The 13,148-nt window shown below is 36.1% G+C and overlaps 1 protein-coding gene across 2 annotated transcripts in view; it reads right to left on the bottom strand.

Moving 5' to 3' along the window:
* Positions 1-13,148, bottom strand: part of SMC4 (structural maintenance of chromosomes 4) — a 45,589-nt gene that overhangs the window by 18,319 nt on the left and 14,122 nt on the right. For both annotated transcript variants that reach the window (XM_025914119.2, XM_086674608.1), the window contains exons 8-12: positions 7,267-7,407; positions 6,343-6,493; positions 4,830-4,994; positions 2,045-2,278; positions 888-1,073 (exon numbers count right to left, since the gene is read on the bottom strand). In XM_025914119.2, coding sequence (XP_025769904.2) covers positions 888-1,073; positions 2,045-2,278; positions 4,830-4,994; positions 6,343-6,493; positions 7,267-7,407 — 877 coding nt within the window. The remainder of the gene's footprint in view (positions 1-887; positions 1,074-2,044; positions 2,279-4,829; positions 4,995-6,342; positions 6,494-7,266; positions 7,408-13,148) is intronic.

Raw genomic sequence — 13,148 nt, 5'->3', positions numbered from 1 at the left:
TTTGCCTCTCCCCAGCTTGTGTGCACTCTTTCTCAAAATAAGTAAACAGAAAAAAAATTTTTTTTGAACTATTGAAAGCCAGCTAAGATTATGTAAGTCCCCATAAAACATATTTGCCTGTTTATCAACCTATTAATTAGCCATGAAGCAGCATTCATACAGACTAGCTTTTTCTTTGAAAGCAAAAGAATAGATTCATAATCTCCCAAGTAAATAAGGTGTAAGTCACACGGCCTGGAGACATGGAAGCAACTCTGCTCGGTAATTTTCATTTGCACTTACAAATCATTCTCTTTTCTCCTTCTTTCTCTGGAAGGCTGACTCAGGGACTGCACTAACTGGTTCCTTGGTTTTCTAAGCTTTAGAAAATGTGAAGTAACAGCTAGAGATGGCAGGGTAGGAGTTGAAGGGGGTTGAAATATTTTCCCCATTTCCTTCTGGCCACCCTGTAGCCATGGCTACAGCTCCCTTCCCTCTTCAAATTCAAGAGCAGTAATGGTCTCCACTATTGCTAGCCTTGGGTTTCTGCCTTATCCCAATTTCCCTAAACTCTAGCCACAATCTTCAGTATAATGGTATAAAATCCAGAATTTATCAAATTCTTTATTTTTTAAAAAGAGAATAAAGTGGTTTTATTAAATTTCCTTATCATTGCTAGTTTTTTTTTCTTCTTGGTACTAAATGGTAGTTATCAAAAACTAAAAAATAAAAACTACGTTTAATATGAGATAATCCATACCACAAAGAATTTTACCATGACTGAGTACTAAGAGCAAAAAGGTCTTTTAAACAAAAATGAATGTTACAGCAACTCAGTATTATAGTTAAGTCAAAGAAAGAAAATTATTTACAGTATCTTGAGCCATTTCCGAATAAATCTACTTTACCAATCTTCCATATATTCCTGGAATCCTGCCAGATTTTTTTTCTTGAATTATTGCATCAAGGACTTTCCCTCTACTTCGATTCATTGCTACGGAACTCTTTGCTTCTTCAACTTTTTGGAAAAGATCACGAACCAAACTTTTCAATTTTAATTCTTCTTGTGTAAGTTTTTCAAGTTCTTTTTCTTTCTAAAAGTGAGAAAAAAAAATGAATCCCAGAAACATACGCCCAACCTAATTCTAATAGCATAGAATTAGTTGTAATGCCTCAAAAAAGACGACCAATAAAAAACACTTGAACCAGAACTAAACTTCCAAACTGCTGGGTGTGGGTTTCTAAATATGGATGGGTTTTCTATTTTAAAGGAATATAAATTATTTGGGTCATTAACAAGGACCCTAAGTGCAACATGGTTCTAGTAGTAAACTGATTGAGAGAACGAGTAGAGCTAGTGTGCGGAAATCTCAGTTCCATACCACAAAGTTATGCGTAAGTGTGTTCCAATTCCTAAGGTCTGCACTAATCAAAAACAGACGTTGGTATAGGACCCAGAATTTAAGGGACTGGGCAGGACTACGGTTATAGTGTGCTTTGCATTCTAAATAATGAAAGATATTTATTATAAATGTAATTTTCTTTTTAAAAAATCATAGCTTTGAAATGAAAGGGAATATGGTAGGTGAATAGCACTATTGCTATACAAAAATGACAGGCTGTCAACAAAAGGAATCATACACACGTACATAAACCCCCAAACTCTCAGTTTCTCAATCTCTTAAGTTAGACCAGCCACTTTTCCTGACATTCTTCCCCCCTCCTGGCTTTAAATTATTACCTCTATTACCAGTCAAGAGTATAAAGTAAAAGCTCAAGTTACAAATATAATTTACCCCCAAAATAAACTGAATTACCAACAAGACAGAAGTGGTCACTGAATACAATTTAAGTTTACGTTAAAATTCTAATTGGTCATGAAATTCCCTGATGACTTCCATATATTCAATATCAGAAAAAAATACACTAATTGGTTTATATATTCATTCTTACACATTTATGCCAGTTCAGATGTTTAGATTAAAAAATATATAAATACAAACATATAAATCGAAAACTTGGATTGATAAACAATATTCAGAAAAATACAGAAGCAAAGATTTACCTCTTTTAATTCCAGTTCAGATTGAGGGAGTTTTGCCTCTATATCTCTGATCGCAGTTTTCCTTTCTTTGAGAGTCTCAGATGCTGCAGTTAGAGCTTCCTTGGCCTTACTTAATTGAGACACTGCAGTATTATGACGACTGAGATAGATATCAAGTTCTGACTGAGCTACATCCATCTTTGAACGTGCTTCATTTACTGATTTGCTGAAACCCATAAGTTCTTTCTCTCGACTCTGTTAAAATATGGACTCCATTAAATCTGAAATACATGTTTTCAAACCTAAGCTGAAACGGAAACCATACATCTTGAATTCAACTTTAAAGATTCTACAAACATAATACATAAAAATAATTCTTACAAGCTGAACACACTAATAGTTTTTGCCGGGTTGCCAATGTTCACTGTACATAGTCTCTTCCCAACTGATTTCACAAGCACTTAATGAACTAAATGTAAATATGCTTTTTGGAAATTAAAACACCAACAAAAATGAGTGTTCAAAGAACAAAAATTTGAGTGTAAACTCTACATCCATGGTATTCCACATTACCTTACCTGAAATGGCAAAGTGTAAAGACTATTCAGCAGAAAGTTTCCTCAAGTATATTTATGTTGAGAATCTTTGTAAATTTTATTTTTTTTAATTAAAAAAAAATTTTTTTAATGTTTATTTTTGAAGGAGAGAGAGACAGAGCATGAGTGGGGGAAGAGCAGAAAGAGAGGGAGACACAGAATCCAAAGCAGGCTCCAGGCTCCGAGCTGTCAGCACAGAATCCAGCGCGGGGCTTGAACTCACAAACTGTAGGATCATGACCTGAGCCAAAGTTGACGCTTAAATGACCGAGCCAGCTAGGCACCCCTGTAAATTTTACTTTTTAAAGTTTATATATTTATTTTGAGAGAGAGAAGAGGAGAGGAACAGAGAGAGGGGGAGAGAGAGAGAATTCTAAGCAGGATTTGCACTGTCAGCACAGAGCCAACGAGGGGCTTGATCTCACAAACTGTGACATCATGACCTGAAATCAAGAGTCACATGGTCAACTGACTGAGCTGCCCAGGCACCCCATGAACCTTTGTAAATTTTAGAGGTAAGGCCAGGTAATACTCGAAACTGGTTATATTTGACAAGTGGGCAGAAATTTGGGGCTACCATAACTGACTATGTAGAAAGGATCTATTTATTAGAATAATGGCATAAGAGAAGCACTTACAAAAGCTTAATCCTTTTGTTTTGCACTTAAGGGAACAGACCCAGGACCATGGGGTTATGTGCAAAATCATCAGATAATCAGTTTAAATGTCAAATGGTAAAAATCATGAACACTAACACATGTACACACTGCTCACAATGTTCTAGGCCTATTACGAATGTTCTATATGAATTCTTGAACAATTTCATGAGGTAAATATCATAATTATGCTCATTTTGAGGAAACAGGCTACAGTTTAAGTAACTCGCTCAAAGTCATGCAATCACTCAAGTGGCAGAACCTCTCTTTTTAGCTACTATATTGAGGAATGAAGACACTTGGATGGGTGTCCTGGCTTTGTCATTAATACACGTTGCCAAGATACACAGAAGTACTCAATATTATTAGATGAGCAAATGTGAAAATCTGTATCCATATATACTATTCATGAAAGCTATTGCATTACCTATTGCCATTTTATCACATGGGCATGTTACTTATAAAGTTCTGTAGTATGGCATTAGAACATGCCCCATTCCAAAACAGAATCTATTAAATCTGTAGCTTAGAAAGCCCACAAACCCAATACAACTTTACTGAAGTACAATTAACAAAGTTTGTATATAAGTCTATAACTTAGGTACTTAAGTCTTACATAACTTATAGAACGTAAATCAATTCAACTCATTGGTATTATCTATTACAATTTCTTTTTTTAAAATATATTTATTTTGATATAGAGGGAGAATACACAGGAGGGTCAGAGAGAGGAGGAGAGAGAATCCCAAGAGGCTCTACCCTGTTAGCGCAGAGGCCAATGTGCGGCTTGAACTCACAAACCGTGAGATCACAACCTGAGCCCAAATCAAGTCAGACATAACCAACTGAGCCACCCAGGTTCACCTTCTACAATTTCTACTCAGCATACTCAGTTCTGTCAAAAAGGCTGTGAATATAAACAAAGACAGCTAAGCTTCATGCTTTATACTCTCATTGGGTTGATAAGACATATCAATATGACAACCTCATGCTCCTATTAATGAAGTGCTAAAATAGCTAACATTTTTATTAATTTCTTACTTTCTAGGCACTTTATGTAAGAGTATGTACATTTTATTTTTAAAAAGATTCACAAGATGGGTAATATTTTCTTCCATTTTGAGAAAGAGGACTTTGAGACCTAACAGCCTATACAGAGAGATAATGACTGATGTAGGATTTCAAACCAAGAACTGACTCAAGAGCCATAAACTATTATACAAGTGCTACAGGAGAAAAGAAGGGTACTTATCAACTTGTGGTTAGTGTGGTTCCATGTTTTTACAGGTGTTAACTAATTAAGAGAAGACAAAAAGCTATTTGATGAAATCAAATAAGGGCATTTCCTGCCTCCACCATAAATTCTCATTTAGTTAACTTTTTTTTTTAAAACGGGAAAGTAGAAAACAAAAAGAATTTAAGCTATTTTTATGAATGCTAGATATTGTAAGTCCAAAATTTTTCTAACAGTTGAGTTTTTATTATTACCACACAAAAACATTCTTCAAGTTAAAAAAAAAAGTCACCTAGACACCAACTGATAAAGAATCTTACTTCTTTTTCTTTTTGAAGCCCTTGTGTTTCCTGTTTAAGGCTATCCATAACTTCTTTCAATTTTTCTTCTTCTTTCTCTTTTTCCTTCTCAAGGGCACTATTTCGAGTTGTTGTCTCATTTATGATTTTCTCACTCTTGGCAGGTATACTTTTAAATTCTTCAACCTAAGATTGTAAAACAAATTAAACTTGGAGGAGCATGTACCTTTAGGCTATCCAGTATCATTAGTATTTGGTTTATTTAAAAGCATTTCTCAGTATCCTCTAAGTCTGTGGTTTCCTTTGTAATTTGACTTGAACTAGCTGGCTTTAGCAAATACTTTAACCATTTACTGCAATTTCTGTGCTCTTAACAGTAAATTCTATGAATTCCTCATTTGTTATGGAAGAGAATTCTCCCTGGCTGGCGTTCAGGTCTTTCTTCCTTCTGTTCTTTCAGGCTATAACTATCCTTCTTCACCAATTAATATACTCTGGCTATGTGGAATTTCCTAAACTGTCCTTCATGGTATATTGAAACTTACCATGGATGACTTTTACACCCCGTGGCCTCCCCGAAATCCTAAAATCTTTCACAACATTACCCTTCCAGAGTCACCACGTAGGAGTAATATCTTATTCCATTAATACCTTTGGTAATAACCACTTATTGACATTTGATGCCTAAAGACTAATACCTCTATAATAGTTACAGCTGGCTTAGTCTGTCCAATTTAAGCATTACCCTCAAATCCACGTTGGTTTGTTCAGATTATCCAGCACCAGAGTTCAACATTTCCCAAAAATGATGACCCTCAAACACTAATTTGCACAAGATTTATTCCCATACTGAGTGGAAAGTATTTTGTAAACAAATGCATTTGGAAAAATACAACATAAAGGAGAGCCTATATTATAACTAACATGTAATTATATGGTACAAAGCCTTTTTTGGGAGAAGGGACTTAGATGTCATATCTATTAATATCTGTTAGTTAAGAAAATAGTTTGAAAGACTGCCAATTGATCATTAGGGACTGATTCCTAGGAAATAATGCGTTGTTCCAAACTTAATCGTTTTTAAAACCTCAGAATAGCTAATCCACCCTCTGTAGATTTTTGAGTTTCCCCTTCCCTCCTTTCCAAGAGAGAACTCTTATTCTGATACCCTCTAGGAGGCAGGTAATGTTTTTAAAATTTCAGAATACATAACCAAAAACATCTCTTTAAACCATTACATTAAGAAAAGGAAAACTATGTTGTTTACTATCAAACAGAATTGGTGACTTGATAAGTATTTTCCTGACAATATATGCCACAGAAACATAAACTCTAAATCTCAAAGCCAATGAATGCAAAATTTACCTTTGGAGAAAAAAAAAAGTTACAATCAGAGATAAATCCTAGAACACTTAATATTCAGAATCCCAACTCATTTTCTTAAAAAATGAGGGAGTGGCACATCCATGAAAAATAATGAAAATTAAATCTGATATTCAGATATGAAATTTGTAAGATTTCTTTCAAAACCTACCTTCTCTTTATCTTTTTGAAGTTGTTTCTCCAGTTTTTTGGCTTTACTTGAAGCATGTTTTAATTTTTCCCTAACTTGAACATCTTCTAAATCTAGCTGTGTAAATTTTTCTTTGTTTTCCTCAATAAATTTTGTAATTTTATTCAGTTTCCTAACAAATAAAGAGAATTATTAGTCACTATTTTAGATATTCATTTATTTCAAAGTCATGCTACATGTTCTGCCTGGGACACTGCCTCTGTAAATGTGTCCAAGCTCTTACAAGGTAAGATTCTAGAGCTAACCATTTTCAAACTGGTCCTCTCCTTCCACTAAACTTGAGGGAGCCATTAAAATATGATTACAAGAGTTGCTTTGCCTTTCTAAACTGGATGGGAAATACTACATTTCCTGGTTACTATAGAGTCAAGGTATAGAAATACATTACCACAATGTAAAACTCATTTTAAAGAAAAAAAAATCACATAGGTAAGAGATATTGGTGTCACCAAATACTGTGAGAAGGCATAGAGAAGGGTCATGATGAAACTTAAAAAAAAAAAAAAAGTAACCTAATTACTAATTAAGAATTAGAGTAACCTAATTCTTAAGATGTGTGGACTGTTTATTCTTAAGACAACTAAGCTGCCAGGTTAAATTTTTTTTTTGCCATGTATTATTGTGTTCTGCCACTAGGAGGCAGCATCTTCTGTTAATTTAGGACGAGTGTTGTGCACTGAATTTGTGATGATCAACTGGATGCAGGGCAATTAAGTTTTTTATTCTTTTTCTGAAAAAGGAGACCATTTTATAAGTTGGCAAATTACAGTTGGCATTACATTTATGTGCTGGCAGAAAGTTTACACATATATGTAGATATATAAAATACACACACGTAAAAACAACTCAACCTAAACACTTTAGTACTTTCCAAGAGATTATTACTTTTCTACATCTTTTACAGCTTTATTCTTAGCTTTCATTTCATTTGACAGTATATTGCTCTTCTCATTAATTTCTTTGGTATCTTCATGAATTTTTTCCTTTTGAGTTTCCATTTCAGCAATTCGTTTCTGCAGATCATAACTAGAAAAAGGAAAAGAAAAATCAGAGATCCTAAAATGCCATTTCTAAAATTGTGTTATAACTTAGTAAAATTAGTGGTTTCTACAGTATTCTTAACTACAACCAATTTACAATTAACTACCTAGGGCTACAGGGTGAAGCACAGGGGGTACTGCAGTACAGACCTAATTCAGGGTCAAAGCTAGAATTAGGAACAAAATTGGTTCCATACAAACAAAATTAGATCGGCTATTACATGCATTATAGAGAATGTATGTGTAGAACTATTAAGTACATTAATAAACACTTGTGAACCCACCTCCCAACTTAAAGTAGAATACTTAAAAGTCAACTTTGAGGACTTCAGGGAAAGGTGGCAGGTAGGATGATCTTAAGTTCTCCTTGTCCCAAGGCTACAACTAGATTAACATCAGTGTAAACCCAGAAAATGAGGAAGACTGGCAGAACACTCTCCACAGCTACATGTAGAGAAGAGGCCACACTAAAGAGGGTGGGAAGGGTGGAGAAGGTGGTTGGGGCTAAAGGGACCCATTGGAACTGTTCTTGGGAGGGAGGAATGCTATGAGCATGAAAAAGGGAGAAAAACAGACCCTCACTACAAGAATCTCAGGCATGGGGAAGACAACTCCCCATTTGGCTTTAAAAACTAGAGGGAACTAATTTTGAGAGTTCTTATAATCAGTGGGATGTCACACCTGGAAAAATCAGATGGGAGGTTGAGAGGAAACAGAGACTGCGACCCTTAAAGAGACAGCACAACAAAAAGTCCCATGGAGATAGAGCATAGAAGCAACAGTTTGAAAGACTGAAGTATATGTGAAAGAAATTTATTTACTAATCTCAGAGCATGTAACGGAGGGCAGATATATTAAGGAGAAACAAGAGAGCTGGCAGGCACCATTTTTCTCCCCTATCTCCCAGCTTAGATACAGAGACACCTTCGGGAACCAGTGCAGTGCCAATACTCTCCATCTATCTTGTGAAGAGCTTCCTCAACCCCCACCCCCACCCCAATTCTCCTCCAGTCCTGCCCCCTCCAGCATGCCCTTGGCCAAAGCCTATCCAAAGTGGTGCCACAAGCCTGGCAATGTGCAAGGAGCACAGACAGGAGCCAGCACCACACCAAAGTGCCACCTGTCCTGAGGAGAGGGGAAGGTAACCACACACACCAGTTTGACTTGAGCCTCAGCAGTGGGCTGGGAGCAGTCATTTGGTCTGGCTGCAGACCCTGCCCACCAATGAAAACTTCTCAAGGGACAACAGGGAAAGTGTCCTGCAGTTTGGTGCTACTGCATCTCTGGCAAATGCCTGTCTGACTCAAGTGGCCCCAGATTGGCCCACTAACAACACAGGGAACAAACCTTGCCCAACAGGCAGAGTGAGCCATTGCACATGACTGAAGGCACATGCAGCTCAGACCCACAGTGGGGTTACATGCAACACATATGAGACACCCCTGAAGTGCCAAGTTCTGGTGAACAGGGGACATTGCATTGCAGGACACTATAGGACCTTTTCTTCATAAAGCCACTACTTCCAAGAGCAGAAGACGTAGCTGACTATCCTAACACATAGGAAAACCTAGACAGCTGGACAAAATGAGGTGACACAGAAATAGGTCCCAAATGAAAGGACAGGACAAAATCACAAGAGAGCTAAACAAAACCGAGAGAAGCAATATACCTGATAATTTAAAGTAATGCTCACAAAGATCCTAATTGGACTTGAGGAAAAGAGAGGAGAATCTCACTGAGACCCTCAATACAAAGAGACAGAAAACCTAAAAAAGCACCAATCAGAGATGAAGAGCTCAACAACTGAAACTAAAAATGCACTAAAGAGAATATACAGTAGAATAGAGGAAGCAGAAGGATCACTGACCTGGAAGACAGAGTAATGGAAAACATCAAACTGAAAAGGAGAAAAAAATAGTAAATGAAGAAACTTAGGGAACTCAGTAACAGCATCAAATGAAATAACATTCACATCATAGGGGTCTCAGGATAAGAGACAGAAAAGGGGGCAGAAATTGCACTGGAAGAATAGTGAAAACTCCCCAAACTTGGGGAAACAGAAATCTAGATCAAGGAAGCACAGAGAGCCCCTCAAAAATAAACCCAAGGGGATCCCCACCAAGACAGATAGTAATTAAAATAGAAAAAAGTAGTGATAGGGGCACCTGGGTGGCGCAGTCGGTTAAGCGTCCGACTTCAGCCAGGTCACGATCTCGCGGTCCGTGAGTTCGAGCCCCGCGTCAGGCTCCGGGCTGATGGCTCAGAGCCTGTAGCCTGCTTCCGATTCTGTGACTCCCTCTCTCTCTGCCCCTCCCCCCTTCATGCTCTGTCTCTCTCTGTCCCAAAAATAAATAAACGTTGAAAAAAAAAAATTTAAAAAAAAAAAAAAGAAAAAAGTAGTGATAAAGAAAGACTTTTAAAATCAGCAAGAGAAAAGAAAAGTTACATAAAATGGAAACCCCATAAAGCTATTAGCAGATTTTTCAGCAGAAACTGCAGGCCAGAATGGAGTGGCATGATATACTCAAAAAATGCTGACGGAAAAAACCTGCAGCCAAGAAAACTCTATCCAGCAAGGCTATCGTTTAGAACAGAAGGATAGTTTCCCAAACTTGATTAAAGGAATTCATGACCACTAAACCAGCCTGACAAGAAATGTCAGTAAGAAAAGTATGAAGTACAAAAGCAGGAAATTAAGTATATCTATGAAAACCAGTCAAAGCATTCACAAAATAAAAGGATGTAAAGTATGGCACCATATACCCAAAATGTGGCAGGAAAGGAGTAAAGAATGTATGCACTGAAGTGACCATTAACTTAATGCGCGAGAAAGGAATCCAAGTATATTACTAACGAAAGCTGGCAAGCTTTCTTGAGAAGAGCAAGAATAGAAAAGAACTACAGAAAAAACCATAAAACAAGTACATATCTGTCAATAAGTACTTTGAATGTAAATGGACTGCAGGCTCCCATAGGGGAGACATAGGGGGACAGAATGGATAAAAAAGCAAGACCATCTAGATGCTGCTACAAGAGACTAATTTCAAACCTAAAGATGCAGATTGAAACTGAAGGGATAGAAAAGCAATTATCATTCAAATGGAAGTGAAAAGAAAGTGTAGCAATACTTGTATCAAACAAAATAGACTTTAAAACAAAGACTGTAGCAAGAGACGAAGAAGGACACTATATAATCCTACTGAAGGGAACAATTCAAGGAGAAGATAAAAACAATTGGAAATATTTATGCATCCAACAGCAAGCACCCAAATACATAAAGCAACTGTTAACAAACATAAAGGAAGTAATAATGGTAATACAACAACAGTAGGAGATTTTTAACACCCCACTTACATCTATCCATTGATGTACAAAAATCCACAAGGAAACAGTGGCTTCAAAAGATACATTGGACCAGATGGATCTAACAGATGTATTCCTAACATTCCATCCTAAAATAGCAGAAAACACTTTTCAAGTGCACACAGATCATTTTCCAAAACACATCACATTTTAGGTCACAAAACAATCCTCAAGAAGTTAAAAAAGATACAAGTCAGACCATGCATCTTTTCTGACCACAGCACTATGAAACAGAAACCAACCACAAGAAAAAATGTGGAAAGAACACAAACACATGGAAGTTAAATAGCATTCATTAAACAATGAATGGGGTTGACCAAGAAATCAGAGAGAATTAAAAAAAAAAAAAAATACATGAAGACAAATGAAAACACAGTGTTTTCAAAATCTTTGGGATGCAGCAAAAGCAGTTCTAAGAGGAAACTTTAGAGCAATACAGACCCAGCTCAAGAAGCAAAACCAATCTCAAATAAACAATGTAACCTTACACTTAAAAGAGCTAGAAAAGAACAAAATCAAAATCAGTAGAAGGAAATGATCAAGATTAGAGTGAAAACAAAATAGATCGATGTAAAAACAAACAGATCAATGAAATCAGGAGCTGGTTCTTTGAAAAGATCAATGATATTGATAAGCCTTTAGCGAGAATTATCAAAGACAGAGAGGATTCAAACATAATCAGAAATGAAAGAGAAATAACCGACACCATACAAAGGATTATTAAGATAATGTTATGAAAAAAATTATATGCCAACAAATTGGACAACCTAGCATAGATAAATTCCTAGAAACATAATCTCCTAAAACTGAAGTATGAAGAATTAGGAAATTTGAAGCAGACTGATTATCAGCCATGAAATTGAATCAGTAATCAAAAAACTCCCACAAATGCAAGTCCAGGACCAGTTTCATAGGTGAATTCTACCAAACACTTAAAAGAAGAGTTAATACTTATTCTTCTCAAACTATTCCAAAAACAGAAGAGGAAGGAAAAATTCCAAATACATTCTAGTATGAGACCAGCATTACCCTGATACTAAAACCAGGTAAAGACACTACAAAGAACTACAGGCTAAGATCTCTGATGAACATAGGTGCAAAAATGTACAACATAATATTAAGCAATCCAAATCCAACAATATATTTTAAAAAGTCATTCACTATGATCAAGTGGGATTTATTCCCATGATGCAAGGGTGGTTTAACATTTGCAAATCAATCAACACAATACATTACATGAATAAGAAAAAGGATAAAAACCACATGATCATTTCAACAGATGCAAAAAAAGCACGTGACAAAGTACAACATCCATTCATGATAAAAATCCTCAAGAAAGTAGGTCTACAAGGAACAAGACTCAACATAACAAAGGACTTCTATGAAAAACCCATAGCAAACATCTTAGTGGGGAAAACTGGAGGGCTTTTCTCCTAAGTTCAGGATGTCCACTCTCACCACTTTTATTCAACATAGTACTGGAAGTCCTAGTCATAGCAATCAGACAAGAAAAAGAAGTAAAAGGCATCCAAATTGGTAAGGAAGAAGTATAATTTTCACTATCTGCAGATGACATGATATTATATATGGAAACCTTAACAGACTCTAAACAAGAAACTACTAGACGTGATAAAAGCATTCATTAAGATCATAAGATCAAAATCAATATACAGAAATCCATTGCATTTCTACGCACTAATAATGAAGCAGCAGAAAGAGAAACTAAAAAAAATAATCTCATTTACAACTGCACCACAAACTAAAATACCTGGAATTAAACTATCAAGGAAGTGAAAGACCTGTACTCTGAAAACTATAAAACTAAAAAACTCAAGATGACACAAACAAATGGAAAGATATCCCATGCCCATGGACTGAAAGCAAATACTGTTAAAATGTCCATAATACCGAAAGCAATCTATGGATTTAATGCAATTCCTATCAAAACACCCACAGCATTTTTCAGAGCAGAATACTCCCTAAAATTTGTATGGAACCACAAAAGACTCCGAATAGCCAATGCAATCTTGAAAAAGAACAAAACAGGAGGTATCACAATCCCAGATTTCAAGACATATTATAGAGCTGTAGCAATCAAATCAGTATGGTACTGGCACAAAAATAGCCATATCCATCAATGGAACAGAACAGAGAGCCCAGATATAAATGCCTGCTTATATGGTCAATTAATCTCTGACAAAGTAGGGAAAAACATGCAATGGGAAAAAGACAGTATCAACAAATGGTATTGGAAAAACTGGACAGCTATATGCAAAAGAATGAAACTGGATCACTGTCTTATACCATACACAAAAATAAACTCAAAGTGGATTAAAGCCCTAAAACCACAGAAGTTCTAGATGA

The sequence above is a fragment of the Puma concolor genome, chromosome C2 (genome assembly GCF_028749965.1).
Source record: "Puma concolor isolate L17-30 chromosome C2, mPumCon1.1.hap2, whole genome shotgun sequence".
In the NCBI taxonomy this organism is placed as follows: Eukaryota; Metazoa; Chordata; class Mammalia; order Carnivora; family Felidae; genus Puma; species Puma concolor.
Note: the sequence above shows the minus strand (reverse complement) of the source record. Positions and strands in the feature narration are given on the sequence as shown.